Raw genomic sequence first — 19,893 nt, forward strand, 5'->3', positions numbered from 1 at the left:
AAACTTTTACTACTTGTTCTCATCCACAGCATTTTTAAAACACTGTGTTCTCACGGCTTTTGTTTATTTGCTTTTAATTATTTTAAAAAGTTTGGGCATTCACAGGGCATTTTTTTCCTCAAAATGGGAATAGGCCTTCTTGAGATAATTTAGCAAGTACTGTTGCTACCAACTGTCTTTGATATACATTTAAACTTGCTAATTTACTTAGCAAAATTTTTTAAAACTCAAAAATTTTAGGACCTTGTAATTTAATTTGGGCTGTAAAAGTGTCTAATCCTCTGTGTCCAAATTAGCCTTCCTCATCCTCTGCGGAGAAAGGAGGGGAGAGACATTTTGGGATGGAGTTCAATAGCATCAGGCCAAATCTTGAAAGATTGTTTGCACAGCTGTGTCTAAGCAGTGACCAAACTGTTAAACAACCTAGTGGAGGGAAAATGAATAGAAACTCCTGTTGGCCAGAGGACTGAGTTTCCTGGACAGTGCTCAGGACGTTATGAAGTCATTGCACATGCTGGGTCAAGGCTTTTACCCATATTTTCCCCTTGTGCTTGGGAATAATTCGTGCTTCGCTTTTTCATAATAAAATAATTGGCTTAAAGCATCTGAACAAAATTCTGTGCTGATGAATGATACACTGTAGTGTACTTATCTAAAACTTCAATTAGGAAACCTTTCCTTGGCAGTAAACTAATTCATTGATATGAGAGGAGACAGTGCCTGTATATCTGTCTTACTTCCTTGCAAATTGTAGATTATGAAACTGGACTACTGAGCAGTAATTTAATCAGTGGCATCAGAAGAGCATTAGGCTCCATTAAATGTTGGGTCACCATCAATGTCAGATGAGTATTGAATTATGGCTTGCAACTTAGCAATACTCATCCAAAAGGCAGTGCTTCAGCTCTTGGCAAGCATCTAACAGTTTATTATGGAGCAGATGCTTCAGAGCTTAACATACGACTGCAGTGTCAAGTTGTGTCAGAGAAGATGGGCCCAACACTAATGTGGTGCTCAGACTTTGTGAGACACGTGTTAGCAAATTGCCCCCTACCTGAACAATGTGGGTTAAATGCGTTTCATTAATTGGCTCTCCTGTTGAATGCTTGGAAGTCAAAGCAGTACTCTGCTGGAGGCTGGCCTGTAATGTACATAGGTTGTAACAAAATTCTCTCTGCAAATGGTGGAGATGTAGTTGTGCTGCTAAGGAAGGAGGATCCCTACAGGCTGCTGAGAGTTTGTATTTTTATGTAGAAGAAACATAGTTTTCTTTCTGTTTCTGGCACACCATAAATACTGACAGCCTGATATTTGGAAGATCACTTGGATCCCTCCATTGCTAGTCACAGATTTTCCATGTAAGAGCACTAATGTGAAACTGTTAATGCTCTTTCTGGGTGGCTTCACTGATGTTAGCAGCAGTTCTCATTCAGCAGCTAAATCATTGAGCATCTTGTCAGACTGCTGTACAGCTTATGTCACTTAAGAAAGCTGCGTGCTGCAGGAGATGCTGACCTTGGAACTGTGCAGGGAGAGAGAAGAGGATGAAAAATCGATGCTCGTATAAGATGGCTTTCCCATTCCTTTTTAGGTGCAAAGGGAATAAGGAGGAGATAAAGAGGAGAGGGACTGGGTTGGGTTGGTAGAGTAACAGGTGTACAGATGAAAATTTTTGCTGCTGGTGATGCTGAGAAAGGAATAAATGAGAGTGACATTAATAGGGGTAAAGCTTACGTGGTCTTTATGCAGGTTGGTGGTAAGATGGGTTCTCCAAGTGGGAATCCTAACAAGATTTCCCTTGCCCATCTGCTGAAGATGGTGGTTAGGCTTCTTGCCAAAATCTTGCCCATAGTTGAGATTTTCTTAACTGATTGTAACCACAAGTTGGACAAATAATCTTATGGTCACAGTATCATGGCAGAATATGTTACCGATGCGCGGATAGACTCCACAACTAGTTAAAGTTGTAAAGTAGGTATGCTTTTATTCAGTGCTGAGGTGCATGGGGATAGCTCCTCCAAAGCATGCACACCTCAGGGTTGTTCTCCCTTTACATTTGTTCTCTTAAGGTATACATAGACATGAGGTTGCTCAATCCGCCTATACATATTTATTATCTATCCCCACTTCGTATTATAATGAGCCGGAAGGTCCTTTGCACCTGTGCAGTGCCCCTTCTGATCATGGGCAGGGGTCTCAGGATGAAGTAAATGAGTCTTCCTCTTGTGGGTAGGGGTCTTCAAGATGAAGTAAATGGGTCTTCCTCTTAAGCTTTACACCTTTTAACCTTCAGACATGGCCTTAGGGTCTGGTCAGTGCCCAGTCTGCTTCTCCTGCCACTTCTCAGTAGGACCAAACACCTGTGCTTTTGTCATGGCCTTCAGATTTGGTCGGTGCCCAGTCTGCCTCTCCCTGGCTTATCAGTAGAACCAATCATCTGCTTTTGTCCCTTGTCAGTAGAACTAGCATCTGCTTCTCCCCCTCCAGCAGTAATCAATGCCTTGGCAAGATGGCAATGGCAGGTACTTAGGACAGACAATACTTTTGTTTAAGGAATTCCTTTAACCCCCTTGTACAATTTCTCTGTATTACCCCCCTGTACATTGGTTACCCCTGTATCATTACAAGTTTTTCATTTATCAAGGATTGCATTGCTGATGCTCAAATGTTGCCAACTAAATTCTTGCTGCTGTGCAGAAACTGCAATACTTCTGTTTTGTGCAGTGGGTTGCAGATGGGAAGGCTGCAGTTTCAGCTGAAGGAGCCTAGGACAGCTGGGCAGAAGCCAGTGGTCTTCAGGGAAGACTCCTATCATCTGGCTGCAGGACAGGCTGGCTGAGCTGATGGCTGGTGTGTTGCAAAACTACTCCAGTCAGAAGTCTCCAGTATCGCGTGCTCATAATTTTCACCCTAAAATTTGGTGTTCGTTTGCTTCCTGAAAAGTACTGTCCCAGAAATCTGCATGTCCTATATTGTTATACTGTTGCTTTTATTTTTGAAAATATAACAATTTGAAAACTCAAACACTAAGTATCAATATTAAAGCTTCAGATTTTTTTTTCCACTTTTGTCCCTATTGCAGTTGTGAAATTGACCATTGTTCAGAGAACCAGCTCTGAAGGGACTTCAGCAGAGCAGAACCCTGTCATGAGAAGGGGAATTGCACCTTATCTTTATAGACATTATCATTGCCATTTATTATGTGTCAGTGCTTAACTTCATGTGTATTTTATTATTAAAAGCCCTGTTATTTCTGAAATAGTTCAAGTTAGTGAAGTGATTCGAAAAGAATTGAAGAGTTTTAAGAAATTACTGTTACTTAATTGAAAGCTGAAATAATACATAAGCAGTAGGATGCATGTGATGCAGTGAAAGATTAAAATACAGCTATCAATATGTGTTCAACAGACAGGTTAGCATTGGAAATGGTGATGGAAATGATGGATTTTACTTAGAAATAAAGATGTCCTCTGTCTTTCAAAAACCACCCTTTTTAAGTTCAGGTTCAGAAAGTTTAAAGAAACCACATTTAATGAATTCTTACTGAGACCAAAGGAGTTTGTGGTAGGTAACAAGGACAGTCTTTTCCTTCAGTCTTTAGCAATAAGATGGAAGGCATGCAAAGTCAGCCAGAATTACTATGATCAAAATACTAATTATTAATTTGTTCAGGTTTCACAACTACTTGAAATGGCATCTAACATGTTTCAGGAAAGCTTTTAAGAATAAATATGGGATAAGAAATCTCTCATACAGTAACATAATCAGTATATATAACAAGGCCTCTTAAAACTCTGTAGAGTGAAAATTCAGATATTTTCTTGGATTTTTTGCCTTTGTTATTTTCTTTCAGCTTTTGGTGAGGTCTGGATGAGGGGTTAATCACAATACTTAGCATTGCTATACCAATGCATCCTCTTCATAACTTTTCAACAGTAAAGTAAACAATGCTTAACTTAGCAGGAGGTAATGGACCAAGGCATATACTACAGTTGGAGATATACAGCTAGCACAGAAAGTGTTAAACAGCATTTACCTCCTACTGATGTGTTGTGGAAATGGGCAGGAATATCCATAACTGGAACACTATCCCGTGCTGACTGATATAAGAAATTAGTTCTACAAGCCAGGGATATTGCAGGGTAAAAGATGAAGATCACACAAAGGAAATCAAAGTTCAAAATTAATTCAGTGGTAAAACTTCATATGATTGTTGTTTGTTGTTTTGTTTTTTTTTCCTTTTATCTCATGAGCTATGGCAGTAATATTCTAGAGGTTGTGGAACTGCAGCTTCAGTTAAATCTCAGCTCTGATTTAGTTTGCCATGCCTTCCACGTGGTTTGGGGCAAGGCTGTTTGTAAGTACGGCTAAGGAAGACATGAGAGCATCACTTTACCTCGTGCTGCCTTTTGGAAGGCATGAGTAGAGGTCTCACTGACAGTGCGTTTTCTGTGACATTTCTGGCCTCTTTCTACATGAATTGCTTGGGAAGCAGTGTGGTGCGCATCTCCCATCTCCCCACCGATGGCTCTTTATGTTGCCTGCAACAGAGGCAAAGCGTGGGTATTTCAGGTTTTTCTTTGGGTTGGCCGGCATTAAGCCTGTGGATTGATTAAGTAATTGCGTGTAAAAGTGTGAATTATGAAGCATTAGTAGCATTAAACTGCAGCATTTTGCACAAATCTATGTAGTGTGTAATACTAATATTTAATGAAGTACCTACCTCATCCTGCCTTTGGGAAGAATCTTCAGGGACAGATAGTTCATTTAGTGCTATGTAGTTACTAGTGAAAAACAAATTGTTAATTTTGTGTGATGCGTGCACACAGTACTTTCCATGTGAGCGTTCATTTCTCTTTCCTGGGGATATAACATTAACGAGACTTGAATGAGACTAATATGTCGCTGTAGATTAATTCAGTCTTTGAAGGGTCTAATTCTTAGTTACTGCTTTGTGCTTGTATGGTTAAATTGCACGAGCAAGTGATTATACAAAATGAGAAACTGACTAAAGTGTAACTTAGGTTGTCACTTCAATAGATTTGAAAAAAACCCAAATGCTTTTACAATTTATGCAAAGCTGATAACACTATTTAAAAAAGTATATTGTCAAAGAAAATAGAAAAAGTGGCAAATTTATTTTGCCATTCTCTAGTTGTGTGGATTGCACTCCCACTTTACAGGCTTAGGGTTCATATGGTAGATTTTATATTATGGAATGTGTTCTCTTCTAATGATCAAGGGGGAGAGTGGGGAAGAGCAGGCAGGTAAATTTGTCTTTACATGAATTTTTATGTGGAGCTCTCTACATTGAATATAGTTTGAAGCAGAATGTCTTACCCAAGAAGCTTAATACTGAATTGTTTTAAACTTAATATACACTGGATCTGTGCATGTCAGACTATAATAAAGCTGTACTTGTAGGGCTGTTTATAAAGTTATTTGAACATACTCTGTCCAATTAAGGGTGATGTCTTTAGGGTTTCTCTCTTAATTCTGAAACCCTTCCTGAGAGAAGGAAGATAAAGCCAGTGAACACTGGATGATTTTAGTGGTATTAGAGGGAAAATCAAATATAGGGGAAGGAAGAATAATTTGGAGCATGGATGGAGGCCATCATCTAAGCGCTCCCATCCAGCCTAGTATCTTGTTCACTTCTGCTCCAGGGAGAGGTTCAATGTAAATGCAGCAAAAACTGAAGATTTACTCGTGTTACAAAATGAATTGCCTTGTTTTTAACCGTGCTGCTGGGCTGCATGAAATCCACAGACCCTGTGTGGTGGTATCACCAAATAAATCTTGAAGCCTTATCTGAACCATTAACAGATTTCTCCAGTGGGTGGGAGACAGTGGAAAGTACTGAGATAAAGGAAGGCCTTAACAACTGTTGTATTATTTCTTCTGTGACATAATGTTCCAGCTTGCTCTGAAAGGATTGATGCCTTCTGGCATAATAAATTCTTTACAGCAAAGCTGTTTTTCGTGGTGAAGAACTATAAAAAAGCCCATGGCAGTGCTTATTTGACTATTTTGTGTACTAGCATATATTAGCCCTGGTGAGGGAGGGAGAAGAGGAATGCCCTTCTTGTGACAACAGTGTGTTCAGTGTGGCTGCTCCCGAGCATGCTGTAAAAATGCAAACATGAGAAGGCATTTGAAAGAACAACCAGTAGTTATTTACTTACTTGGTTAATGTCAGGGGTGTACTTGGCTTAAATAAACACCTTCTGACTGTCTTACATATTATACTTGTTTTTCCCCTTTAATATATGATTAATTTGTATTTTACAGAAGAAGATGGTTACTGAAACATTGTATATGAAGTGATGGAAGTGATGATTAGAACTGTAGCTTTCTCTTTCTTCTTCAAGACACTCCTACACATATCAAAGTATTTGACCAGTGATTTTAAGCTACAGATGTTTCTTTGTCATGTGGAGGGGGATGCACAGCTTTTTCTGCCCACAAATCTAAAACCATCCCAAATCTCACACTGTGCTGAATTGTGCGAACTTCTGCTAAAGAGAGCTTCAAGCCTGGGAATTGCATGGGCGTGTGAGAAGGAAGAATGAACGGGAGGGAGTTCACTCAGAGTTTGAAGAAACTTTCCCTCCTGCCTGTCTGCTGTAGGCTTGGATATCTGATGGCTTTGCATTTCCTGTAGTCATATGTGCTAGTGTGAAGCACAGCTGCAGATAATCATGTGAGACAGTGAAAAGCTATGGAAAATTAAGACTTTTGTATCACAAGTCCTGAGAGAGTGTTTCACCCTTATAGCCCCTTCTAAACTGTTGAAGAAGCAAAAACCGCACCTATTTAAACAAAGCCTCCCATCCTCAGGGGATATGGTGTTGAATTGCAATGTTTACAGTCAGATTTGAGAATTTGGTAGTTTGTCATTGCTGTGCAGTATGAAATGTTTCAGAGGGCTGTGCATTCGTGCAGTTGGGGTTGGAGATGTGCAACCATAGCCCCAGGGCTGGGGCAGATGGAGGGGTGGTTTGTTTTGGGCAGACTGTGCCCTCACTAGCCCTTTCCAGCTCTGGAACTCTGATTGCTGGTGTGCTTGGACCTGATGGTACTCACTTCAGCCTATCTTAATATCATTAGCACTCCCTGCTTGCTTGAGAGATGTGTTGGAAAAGTAATAAAGCCACATGCTGTTGTTAGATGGACAGTTGTTCTCCCCATGTAAACCACTGATGTAATTTTTTTGTTTGCAGGCACCACAATATTATGTTTGGCAATAAGCTGCATTTTTATCTTGAAAGTTGCTTTGAGCTGGTACAGAGAGAAAGCTCCATAAACTCTAAAGTCAAAAGGACATTGCTGAGAAAAGTTTTTTGTTGTGCTTTATAAATAAATTCTTAACTTATAATGAATTAATTTCTTAATTCATAAATTGCTTTATATTTTAGAGGAAAGAAATTATTAATAAAGTTATTCCTTATAGTCTTATGTATGGTAACAAGTTGTTAGGGAACATCAAATCCCTATAGTATTAATGTTGCAGATAGATGTTGTACAGTGAGTCATTTCAGAGGAGAGAAATGGTAGCATTTAAAATTCAAAAAGTATCTGATATAACACAAACCAAATGCATGTTAGTTAATGGTATTTAGAATCCCAATTTTGTAGTCTTGATAGAAAATTGCTTATATACTAAGATAATTGCAGTGTATTCTAGTTTATATGTGATAATTGGAGCAGAACTTTGCGAAAGAAGTTAAGCATTGATTGAACCCAAGAAGGCTTCCATTTACTGAAGTATTCTGCAAACTGGCATACATGTGAAAAATTGGAAGGAGAATGATTGTGAGAGTGTGAAAAATGCAAAGTGAAACAAACCGAGTAGAAATAAAAGTAGCTGTTGAGGGATCTGTCTTTATTAGCTAGCCAGCATGAATTTTATGGAGAAACAGAAGTTTCTTTAATGTCTTGTGTCAGGACAGTGTCTCCTTGTATATTACTTTGTACAGTCTCTAGCATCATGGAGCTCTGAATAGGACTAGACTGGCTGGATTCTTGTATTGTCATTAAAATACATTATTACATGTAAAGTGACAATGCTACTTTCTCCTCTTGCTTTTTGTGAAGCTTTGATGGTATATTTCATGGCCTTAAAGCTGCTTCAAAAATCAAGAAGACAGAGATTTCAGTAGGGAGAAAATTGAGACAATGATATTTCCTCTTTGAAATTTTAGGGAAGTACTTAATTCAGTGTTTATAGTCTCATAATCTTGATAATGCTTGGACAACTTACTGGAGAACTTCTGGTTTTGGTAGAATACAATATTTAAACACACTCTTCCCCCCCGTAGCCTATTTTTTCATAATACAGCTGGGATTTCAGGGGGGGGTGGAATTATAGTTCAGATATTTCCACTTTATCTCAAGGTTCTTCCCAAGTTGTGCTGAACTTCTAACCCTGAGTTTAAAATCTGTAATTTTATACATTGAATTATGTAAGTGACTGCACGGTTTTTCATCCCATCTGCATTGTGGCTGCCCTAGGCCCCTGCAGTTAGACGTAGCAGTGTTTATCAGGAGTAAATGGATGCATTCCTTTGATTAGCTGCATTTGAGGGATTCCTGATATTTAATGATGCTGTGGCTTGTTTGGCTCCTCTCCCTTTCACTAGCAAGAGATTTCCGCTGCCATTATCAACCACACTAACTTTTCAGCACACTTCAGCATTTTTTGTGTGCAAAGGCCACAGCTGTAGTTGAACAATGTGGTTGTTGTAATCCAATAATGAGTCCTAAATATAACAATAATTATAACCTTTACATTGAGAACAATATTGATAATCAGGGACACTGATCCTTGAATTTCATAGAAATCAAGCTCGTCACTGGTTGTTGCAGTTTTATCCATGTTTTAAGATTTCAGATACTTTGCAAAACTTGTATGTACTTGTGTAAAGATTTGGCTTTGCTGTACAGATGGGTATAATGGAAACAAAAAACATCCAGAGAAATATGAATGATTACATTTATCAACAGCTAAACAGAACACTTTGGATATTATTCTTGTAATTAACAAGTCTAAATTGCCATAATAAGCCCTGATGATAAGTAGTCCAACAGCGAGAACTGATTTTATTGAAAATATTTTGGCCACTGTACTCAGTTCGGTGTTGTATATCTATGTCATGTTTGTAATTAGTCTACATGTACACTTTCTTTCTCCCTGTCTTCTTACTTGAATTTCATTTTCATTTTTCAAGAAAACCCATGTAAAATTTGATCGGTGTGAAATTCTTTGTAAATAGGACTTTCGATGAGCCATGTATGAGCAAGTCAGTCTTGATGTGTTTCCAGTTTTCTGATGAACAAAATTGCCATTTATCGCCAGCATGGTCATACTATTACTATATGCGCGTTCTGGTAAGAGTTCATGATCATGAAAAGAGTATATTGGTAGGCACAGAAACAGCAGACACTTCAGAGTTAGAGTCCTCGAACAGGATTTGATTTTTAGTTACAGAATTCAGTGACTCAAGACAGTACTTCTTTCACCTCAAACTTGTTTCAGCCTACCACTGTCACTAGTACTCTGTTTGACTCTCAAGTTCTCACCTGCCATAATGCCATCTCCTTGTTCACTGCTGAGTTTTCCTTTGACTACAGGCCCTTCTCCTGGCAAGGACCTTAAGAAGAACAGAGCAACAAGATCTAAAATACACTTCTATTTCAGTTCTTAATTTCATGCATCTCTTCAGGAGCCTGGCATGATACATTCTTCATTTACCTCACTGCTGTACGCAGTGCCTGTGGTCTAGTAGCCAGGGTCTCAGCATTTATAATATCTTCAGGAGAAGCTGAATTTGGATTACGTTGCTGCTTCTTACATTTGCTTTTTCTGTACTTTGAGCTCTTCATTCTACAATTTTCACATGCTTTTCTAGATGAAGTAGCATGTATCCACTGCATATAAAGTGGATTTTTATATATATTGTGTTTCTTTTTCATTGTCTAAAAGTGTAGATTTTTGGTTAGCAGTACCTCTCAGCTAATGTTTTGACTATGAACATTCGATGAGTCCTAGAAAAAAGTACATATACCCTAAACTGCACATGGAAAACATGTAATTGTATACTGTATTCTATGAATATGCATATTATGCTTGAAGGAATAATTATTTGGATCTTCTCAGTAATTTTTAATATTTATTTTTAATATTTTGGATTTTTTTTACTTATATATAGAGAGAAAGAGGAAGGGTGGGGAGCAAGAGAGAATAATTCTACAGAGTAAAGGGCAAATGCGTTTTGTACTTAGAGGGCTATTGCCTGAAATTGCAAATAAGAGTGCACAAAGTGATTGTCCTGGTCTTTTGTAATTCAGGAATTTGGTAAATTTTTTTTCTTTTTTTTTTTTTTTAATTTTATTTTTTCCCTCAATCCTTTACCTGTTCATAAATCTGGGGCCTGCAATTATCCCTCCCCCCCCCCCCCCGAAGTTTTAAATATATTTTTTTCCTGAAGCTACTTCTGGTGTTTCTTTTGCCATCCTTCCTGCAGTGCTCCTCTGGGATGGGGCATTACATTTTTTCAGCCTTCCTCTCTGCAGTAGGCATTTGCCATCTACCACACTTAAAACATTCTGTTCTTTGCTCCGTCTTTTGGCACTGATAACTGTGACATCTGTTTGTCACATATGAAGCCCAGGAGGTGCTGAAGACCCTGAAGCAGTGAGCATCCCTTACATGAGCATCCCTTATGTGGGCAGAGGAGAAATATCTTTGCCTCATAGGTGGCAAAGCGGCTGGCTTGGCTTGCTCCTAGTTTCCGTTATGACATTCAGACTGAGGAATATGAAGAGTTTCCAAATGCTGTGTACAGACTGTGGGAAACCTGGCCCTTCCTGGCCTCCCCTCTCGTGTTCTGGTTCAACTAGAGAGGAAATGTGAGTGTATACCCCAAATAGGAGCTGCTGTGGTTGGGAGAATTGCTCACTCTGGGCTGACTGCAGTGTCCGTGCCCAGGAGCAGCTGTCTGGTTGAGGTGGAAGACAGGGAGTTTTCTGGTTGGTTGTCTTGATCTTTGACATAGGCAAAGCTTGCATATTTCCATAAATAAAGTGAATAGGCTGGTAGCCTACCAGCTCTGGATTAATGAAGCCTAGGCGCAAATGCGTAAGTTGTGGCATAGTGTTTTAATTTATCAGGAACTAAGCAGAACGTTTGAAACATACATAGACTCATGCAGTTTCAAAGGTGGTCAATCCTTAAGAATAGTTGGCTTAAATTTAATGTATAGTTACTGGTGAGCTGGGAGAAAACAATTGTGATTTTTTTTTTTTTTTCTGAACACTGAATGTTTTAGTGGTCCTTTCCGTCATGCTAGTTCAGGTAAAAATAGTGTAAATAATAGTTTGTGACCTGAAAAGTCATTGGACAGCATTACTTAAATGCCCAGTTTATATCAAACTCTAGTGTAAGATTAAACTCTAGTGTAATTGTTTTTTTTTTTAGTGACTTGTTTAACTCTATGTTGCAGTACATTGCTTGAATTTGTATTTCTGAAGGTGTGAAACAGGTGGCATTCAGGTAGGGCATACTCTTTGTGTTCATATTGAAAGATAAATTTGCCTTATATTTAAAGAAAAAGAAAACCCCCAAACCTGGCATTTGTTTTTTGAGAAAGCTGTGTGTCTTTGCCTCCCATGCAAAGTTATTCCATGTATTGTCTATGTGTTACTGTTTTTCAGTAAATGCTGGGTTTACAGAACAAGGACTTGCCAAGGCAAGTTGTTGGCTTACAGCCTCATTCTAGTTTACCAGGGAAGCATAAAAATATACTCCCTTTCCAAAATTACATGTATGATAGTTAAACCTGTAATGCCCATCATCTTTCCATTAACCCCAAATGAAAAAGAAGGCTTGTAAGGACACAAACTCTCTTATTTTCATGGTAGTTTTTCAATCTTAAAGAAAATTTCTCTTGACACCAGTTTGGGGAAGAATATTTTACCTATTTGCCAGTATTTTTGGACTCATATCTTCTCATGTATATCTGAGCAGCTGATTAGCAATTATAATTCAGATCTAGACATAGAAAAGGCTATTTTAATACTTTTTAGTCTCCTAGAGGAGGGAGGAAAGACTGAACTGCTTGCAGAGGAGGAACAGACTGTGGGATCAGAACCTCAGGATATATTTAATGGTGAGGTTCTTTTGAGTTTGAACCAGCACATATGTGCATAACTTTTTCAGACATTGAATTACAGGCTCGTTTGTTGGTTTGCTTGTTTCAAAAGATAACCTGTTACACACTTCAAAATAATACCTCAGAGAGATCACGAAGTGTGCAGTTCTGGTGTTAGTTAGAAGATTGCAAGTGTGGAAGATTTCCCTGGAGGGTAGCGCTGCATCATGCAGTCTTATTCCAGAAAATCATATGAGTATAAAAATAAAATGAATTATTTCTTCATAAGTTTCTACTGTGCTGTTGTCATAAAAAGAATCCATTACACAGAAATATGCCAGATTTTATATCAGTAAGCCATTAAATGTTGTTAATGATTTGATGATTTCTGACTTGGCCCACACAAGGTAGAACTCAATGTGGAGTAGGGAAAAAAACCCCAATCTTAAGAATATTCTGCTTGTGAGATGAACTTTTCTAGAGAGGTTTTTTTCTAATGTTAAAAGCACTGACGCTTCTGAGCAGTTCCTGTTGGAGGTGCTTTCTTTACCTTTGCTATTGTTTTTAATTTGTAGTCTCACAGATGAGACAGATCTTACTTTGAGCTTCATAAAGAGAGCTGCTCGTGTTCTATTAATGCACTGTATATTACACCTTTGCCAGCTGACAAAGATGTGCAACGTATTAGCATCTTAAATGCTCCTCTAGGCCCCAGTCAAACTAGCCAGGAGTGTACAGGGGGATCTGGACAGCATTGCTATCGATAATAACATTGTTGATAAACTCAGGTGGAAAGCATGCAGGGCAGGGAGGTGCTTCTTGAAAAGTGTTCTTGAAGGTCTGTGTTCTTTCTATAGAAAAAGAGAAATCTTTTAAGAAAAAAAGAAAAAAGTTACATTATATAGCGTTTATTTTAAATAGTAGGTCTAAAAAGGAGTTCCATCATACGGTTTTACATTAAGTTCTCTTCTTATTGGAACATCTGTGCCTTTACATAAATCTTGGGTTTATTTTGGGTGAGGAGCAGAGTTGTTGAATAAGAAGAGACTGACTTGTGTATTGGCATCACAAAATCTGTTTGATGGGGCCTTATTCACCCCAAATATCATAATGAACTTGATTTTTGGACAGAGGCCACTGTTCTTGAATATCCAGGACTGCTAGATGCTTAGTAACTGTAAGTGCACCCATAACCAGGAACAAGGAATAGTACATAAAAATTAGTTATTTGCTGGGATTCCTGTGGTACATGGGTTGTGTGACATCCCATGATATTAGGGCATCTGAGGGTAGAAGCGAATCAGACCTTGACAGCTAGAAAAATTTCTTACTACTTTAAGGTTTGGTGGATGCTGGATTTGGAGGAGTATCATAAGAGGCACAGTGCTCATAAGAAAGATGCGCTGTCCCCACCAGCTTCCAGGGTGTTTCTATAAACCTCATGCACCTGATGTTTTTTGAAACATCTTGTCCTGTCCTAAATTAAATGGCATTATCAGCCAGGAGCTCCCTCTCCCTGAAGCTCCCCTAGTGTTGATACGAACACAACAGCTGCTGGCCAGCTGCTGGCAAACAGGGCTGTCTGCCATGGTTCTGGGATGAAAGGTGTGGGTGAGGAATGCTGCCTCTTTTCGAACTATTATTATTTCCTATTTGTGCACAGTTCTGTTTACAAAAACAATTGCTGCTCTTTAATTAAGAAATAGAATGACAGAAATAAATTACTTTAAAAAGATGTTCTATTTAGGGAACGAGGGGAAGTATTTGTGGGAAGCTATTCTGAAAACGTCATGCAATCTATGGTTAAATTATTTTGTTATTTCCTGGATGTAGCTTTTACAAAATCGGTGAGTCAAGCAATTGTCAGTAATATTTTTGTTGTCTTATTTTTTTTCTTACCCTATATGAAGTATATGCATCCATCTAGATTACATCTGAATGACAAAAATACATAGATAGCAAGAAGTGGAAGAGTAATGGCTTTATTTAGAATTAACTGTCAGTAAGTGTTTACGTGCATCTGTCATGTCTTATTCTGGATTTGTGTTGGTAGTCTCTTAGCTCAGGGATTTTTTGATACCTGATGACGTCGAATATTTTAATATTATTATTCTCATTCAGCAATCTGTGTAAGCAGTGTGGGACTTCAGGAATATCAAAAGTACTTACTGCCTTCTTTTATCGTCATTTAGCAAAAGCACATCTATGGCCTATTTTTAATATATTCTTAGATAAAATGTTTTATTTATTGTCAAGAGTATTCAATTTCTTTAAAACAATAAATGCTGTTATACACGTTACTGCTCGTAAAACAGTTCATGCAATTAACGTTACAGATGGAAAAGTTGGGCTTTGACAGATAGTATGTAGAAATATGGATAAATCTAGAATGCTCACACCAGATAATTCAAGATAATTGTATCTTGTGTGTGTGAGCAAGTAAAGGGGATCCAAGAAGATTTAGAAAAGAAATGGTTTCCTTTTGCAACCTAAATTTAAATGTATAAATGAGTTCTTATAGCACTGGGGCTTTTAAAATGGCCTTACTATTGGGTGCCAGGCAGAAAAAATACCTGTTTTTTACTGCTGCTTGTCTGTTTGCTGATAATGATGAGCATTACTTAGCATGTAAGAGAGAGACAGCAGCATTTGGATGAATAGAGGGCTCCATTGAAATGCCTTGGGAATATGTAGGACTCATACTCTTTGACATATTCTGAAGCAATGGTGTCTAAGAAAGAGAGAAATTAAGATCTTCCTCTTGTACATCACACTGATTATGTATGTATTGTGTTGTTTTACGACAAAATGTTACTTTTGATTAACAAGCAGTACTAACAACCCCAGTTCCCTCAGCTGCTCCTTATATAGCTTGTGCTCTAAACTCTTCACCTGCTTCATTGTCATTTGAACACGCTCTAGCGACTCAATATCTAACTTGTAGTGAGGGGCTCAAAACCGAGCACAGCATTTGAGATTCAGCCTCACCAGTGCTGAGTGCACATGGACAATCACTTCCCTAGCCCTGCTGGCCACACTAGTTCTGACACAAACCAGGATGCTGTTGGTCTTACTGGCATCTCTAACAGCCCTTCCTCATCATGTGACCTACCATGGTGGAGATACTCTAGGAGTGAGGTTAAGCGACACTGGCAGCTGGATTCCTGGATTTATGGCATTAAGCATATTCACACTCTCATTATTTCCTTAGAATTGGTCTCTGGCAGAAACACTTTCCTTTGTTTTTGATCTCTTGCAGTGCTGTAATAATTAACAACATCTGTTGGCACCCAGAGAAGGGTGATAGTCTTCCTCACATCCATTGTTCCCTCTTCTCCTCTCCCATCCCAGATATAACGGAGACATTGCTAACATACCGGTTTTTAGAGATGGCCAGATAGACATTCACAGTGCACTATCTTACAAGAATTCAGTGCTCTTCTTGGGATTCTGGAATGGTTGGTATCTTCCACAGGTTGAAAAGCCATGTCTGCCATAGCTCTCCAAATCTTAAGATTTCTGCATAGCATTATTTTTTTGTAATGCTGAAATAATTCTCTTAAAGATAGGACAAGTACCCTCTGTTGGCTTGATTTTGGTTTCAGTCCTTCTCTACTTCCATGGCAGTACAAAATGTTGCTAACTGTTGTCTTCCCTTCTATCCTGTTTCTGCAGGTCTTGATGACTGCCTGCAGCAATACATAAAGAACTTTGAGAGAGAGAAGATTAGTGGTGACCAGCTACTACGCATTACACATCAAGAACTCGAAGATCTTGGAGTCACACGAATTGGCCATCAGGAACTCATCTTGGAAGCAGTAGACTTGCTCTGTGCACTGGTAAACTTCTTGGGGCAAAACAGGGGGACAGTGAAAAGTGTTTGCACATTCACAGTTTGTGAATTCACAGTATTCAAATTGCTAGTCCTAAATACTATCTAAACTCCTGACACATAATGTATGAGCAATTCAGCATTTTAAAACAGAGACAAGATAAAGAGCAATATGTACTGATAAGATGGAGCTTTTTAAATACATTGGTATCAGAGATACAAAGTTTGCTTATCTGTCTTTATAGAAGAAAAGTTTATCTGAAGTCAGAAAAAAACTAGACTGGGTTTGGTTTGGAATGTAAAACAGTTATATATGTGAATGCAGTAATTGAGTGCAGGTTGTACTTTACAAACAGAATGTCCGGATATTAGCCATGTCATTTTTCACTGATACATGCAAATTCTGGTTTAGATGATAGTTTGAGTTTGCTGAAACGTAGCTCCTTCTATTTCACTGTAGAAAGGATTAAATACTGAAATAATTGTCTTATATGTAAATAATACATATGTTTTTGGTGGAGCATTTTGGTAATTTTTTTTCAGTCAGGTCGTGTCATGCATAACTGGGATTATCCCCTTGGTGAGAGGTATGGTGCTGATTTCACCCTTCTTAATGAACCTCTTTTTGTGCCTGTAAACATTAGTGATAGCTTGGGCACACTGTCTGGATTTTTCACTGTAGGAAGGATTGTAAACAGCTCTGGTAAAATGTACTTAACTGCCTAAAGTGGTGTTTTGTGGATTTTTAATGCATGCTGCTTTTCCAAGCCTTAGAAGCAGCTTTAAGAAAGCTGAATCCCAGTAGAGGCAATCAAAGATGGTAGGCTGAAAAGCCCTTCAGAGGAAGGCTTGTGGATTTTCAGTATGCAGCAGCTTTGCTGAATAGTCTGATGTTGCACCTTTAGGAGACAGATGTGAGGGGTTATGAAGAGGAAAAAAAAAAAAAGAAATGCAGAAAAGGGGGAACAGCTTTTCCATACAGGAAGACATTTGGTTTTAAACATGTCTTAGGTTCTCTTCTTTAGAGCAGTATTTCTAATAACATTGCAAAGTGGCTCAGTGCAATAAGTTAACTCGTCTATTTGTTTTTTTTTAAAAAAAAGCTACACATATAGAAGGAAACAGACTTACAAAATACTTTTCTCATCAGACAGTGCAGAAGGCAACACAAAAGTAAATATTAACTGAGACAAAACCTAAGTTAGGGTGAACAGTGATGAACATTCCTCCTGGGCACACAAGGAGACAGATTATGGTTCTTTCAAAAATAACCTATTTTCATAAAAAAAACCCCACTATTGTTTATTAGCTGAAATTTCTTTTTTTCCCCTGGATATATAATTGCAGATGTTATCTTTAGACAAACAAACACAACTTGTCTTTGTAGCTCTGTTATCTTAGGCAAAAGTGCATGGAACTAAGCTGAATATAAAATAAGGCATCTATAGTGAAGGCTAGCACTGCATGCTTAATTCATGCAGTGAGTCTCTACCTTCCTGGTCCATGTTGCACAGGTAGCGTTGGCTGCTTTTCTGGGTTTGTCTTAAAGAAAACTTCATCACTGAAAACCACAATACCATGTGTCAGATCACAGCTTCTAATTTAAGGTAATGTTTTTGCAGCCTCAGAATTGGCTACTGATGGCTCCGTAGGGATAACAATATGTGATTGTTATATTGATTTTAGTGGACTTAATTTGAATTTATTGTTCACTAATCAGATAAACCTCTTAGGAAATTTAATTCAGAGGCAATTCTTTTGGCTATACTGGTCCTGTACTTACAGGTTTTCCTTTTCTTACTGCATCAGTATCTGTCCTGGTTAGTGCTTGTCCATTCTTCTGATTAGCTTCTAATGTTGACTATATTGTTTAGGAGAACTTTAATCCAATGACTCTCCAGTGTAGGGTAACTGCTAATGCAAGGTATTTAAATGAATATTATCTGATTATTTTTTTCTGTTTCATTGTTGCCTGACAAAAGTTTTGTGGTAGAATCTGTCATGAGTTACAAGTGTATGATCTGACTGAGTTAACATCTATTTATGGATACTGGAGATTGAGGGTAGCATGATGGAGAAAGAATATTAATGTTAATTTTGCACTGCAAGCATAATCTCTGATTTTAAACTAATCATTGAAAAACAAAAGTATTGGCACTTCTGATTCTTCTCCCCATTCTCTCCAAGTTAGTGAAGGACCATCTAATCAGTTTTTGGCAGGGATGGCAATGGAGGGGGACAGAACCACCTCCCACTGTTCATTCCTGCTCCCAATCTGCAGGGAAGTTTCCAAGACAGAGTTACCATCAATGAAAAAAGCTTCTGCAGTGATGGTAGTTGATGTGTTTTAAGAGCTGCTTTTTTCCCACCCCCCTTCCTAGCACGTTTATGGTGTAAACTTCTACTTGCAGTTTCTGCCCTGACAGCTGTTGATATGGCAAATGGCAAACCAGCTGCTTGTGTTGCATGCCTGTAGTTGATGGGGCAACATTTTCTTCCTGGAGGAAAGTGGAGAGCCTGAAAAAGCATATTTGGTGGGTATGGAGAGAGCATGGGACCTTAACCCAGGTGGAGGCTACTGAACAGTGCTAAATATACAAACTGCTTGCCACAGTCATAGTTTGGAACCATTTGTGGTTGATAGCACTATTTAAAGGATGTTCTTTATTGGTTTTTGATAGAAGGTGGATGATTGGCTGCAGTCTCTCATGGTATTCCTCTCCTGTCATAAGCACTAGCAACAAATGGATTCTCCAGTGTTAGCTATCAGAGAACAAATGGTGGCCTGTGCTATCCATCTCAGTATAGTCTCTCATGGCTGCCAGCTTGACATACCATGCTCTTAACAGGAGAGCAAGCATCCTGGGGGTGAGATTCACAGGTTTTCTTTTCCTGTGGTACTTCTGAGAAGGAAGAATGAAGATTTTTCCAGGCTGCTATTGCTGTTACAGGTCACACCCACTGATAATGGTGGGGGCGTACATACCATCACTGAAGCGGAATGTGTTCCATGAGAGAGTGGGCCATGTAACTAATGTGGCTTGTCTCTACCTCTCTTCTTCAGTCTGTGAAGGTGGGAGCATGTTCAATAGATTATCTTGCCTCAGTGCAGTTTTGTGTTCTATAAAATTCATATGTCACAAAGGGCAAGATAAATGAAACGTTCTCTGTGCTTTAAAGAAAGAAGCAGTGAGGTCTGTGATGGTATTTCATTGATGATAAGAGTTTGTTGCATGGTTTTTGATCGATCCTTGAGAAACCATGACAGATACATGTCTGTAGAATTGTTCTGCTTCCAGCAAGAAACATCTGTTGTCCTTCCCTGTCAATTCAAATGGAGACATGAAACCGGGATCCCACTGGTGGCACCTACAGGTAGATTCCTGATTGATGTGGACGTGCATGTTTATTCATGCTGATAAGTTCTCAAAAAATAATTGACCTCTCCAAACCGATTGAAAATTGTTAAACTCAGAAACTGCTTGTCCAGCTCTAGAGATACAGGAGAAACTGTATTATTTTTTTTCTCCAGGCTACTCCCAGATAATAAAACACACACTTTTTCATCAGTTACAAAAATTACCACCCAGATCTAGCCTCAATACAATCATTTTCAGTATGTATATGGTGTGAAGCTAGCTTAAAAATGCTTTACGTTTAATCAGTAATGAAACAATAGTGTAGCAAACCTTGAACCACACATAAAATATGATCAGCCTTGTTTCTTTGATGGTTGCATTAAGAACTGGATGTGAATGAGCAATGCCCAAAGAAAGTAAATTGAGGAAAGATGGACATAATGCTTCTGAAAAGAGAAATGCATACTGAAGAACTGATTACTTAGATAACGCCATCACATCACTCTTATCAGTCTTCAGGTTTGGAGTGCATCTGCAAGCCTTGTAGAGC

The 19,893-nt window shown here is 38.5% G+C and overlaps 1 protein-coding gene across 4 annotated transcripts in view; it reads left to right on the top strand.

Annotated features, from left to right (window-relative positions):
- CNKSR2 (connector enhancer of kinase suppressor of Ras 2) overlaps positions 1-19,893 on the top strand; it is a 214,287-nt gene that overhangs the window by 20,196 nt on the left and 174,198 nt on the right. For all 4 annotated transcript variants that reach the window (XM_034074520.1, XM_034074521.1, XM_034074522.1 and 1 more), the window contains exon 2: positions 15,828-15,991. In XM_034074520.1, the coding sequence (XP_033930411.1) occupies positions 15,828-15,991 (164 nt within the window). The remainder of the gene's footprint in view (positions 1-15,827; positions 15,992-19,893) is intronic.

The sequence above is a fragment of the Melopsittacus undulatus genome, chromosome 2 (genome assembly GCF_012275295.1).
Source record: "Melopsittacus undulatus isolate bMelUnd1 chromosome 2, bMelUnd1.mat.Z, whole genome shotgun sequence".
NCBI lineage: Eukaryota > Metazoa > Chordata > Aves > Psittaciformes > Psittaculidae > Melopsittacus > Melopsittacus undulatus.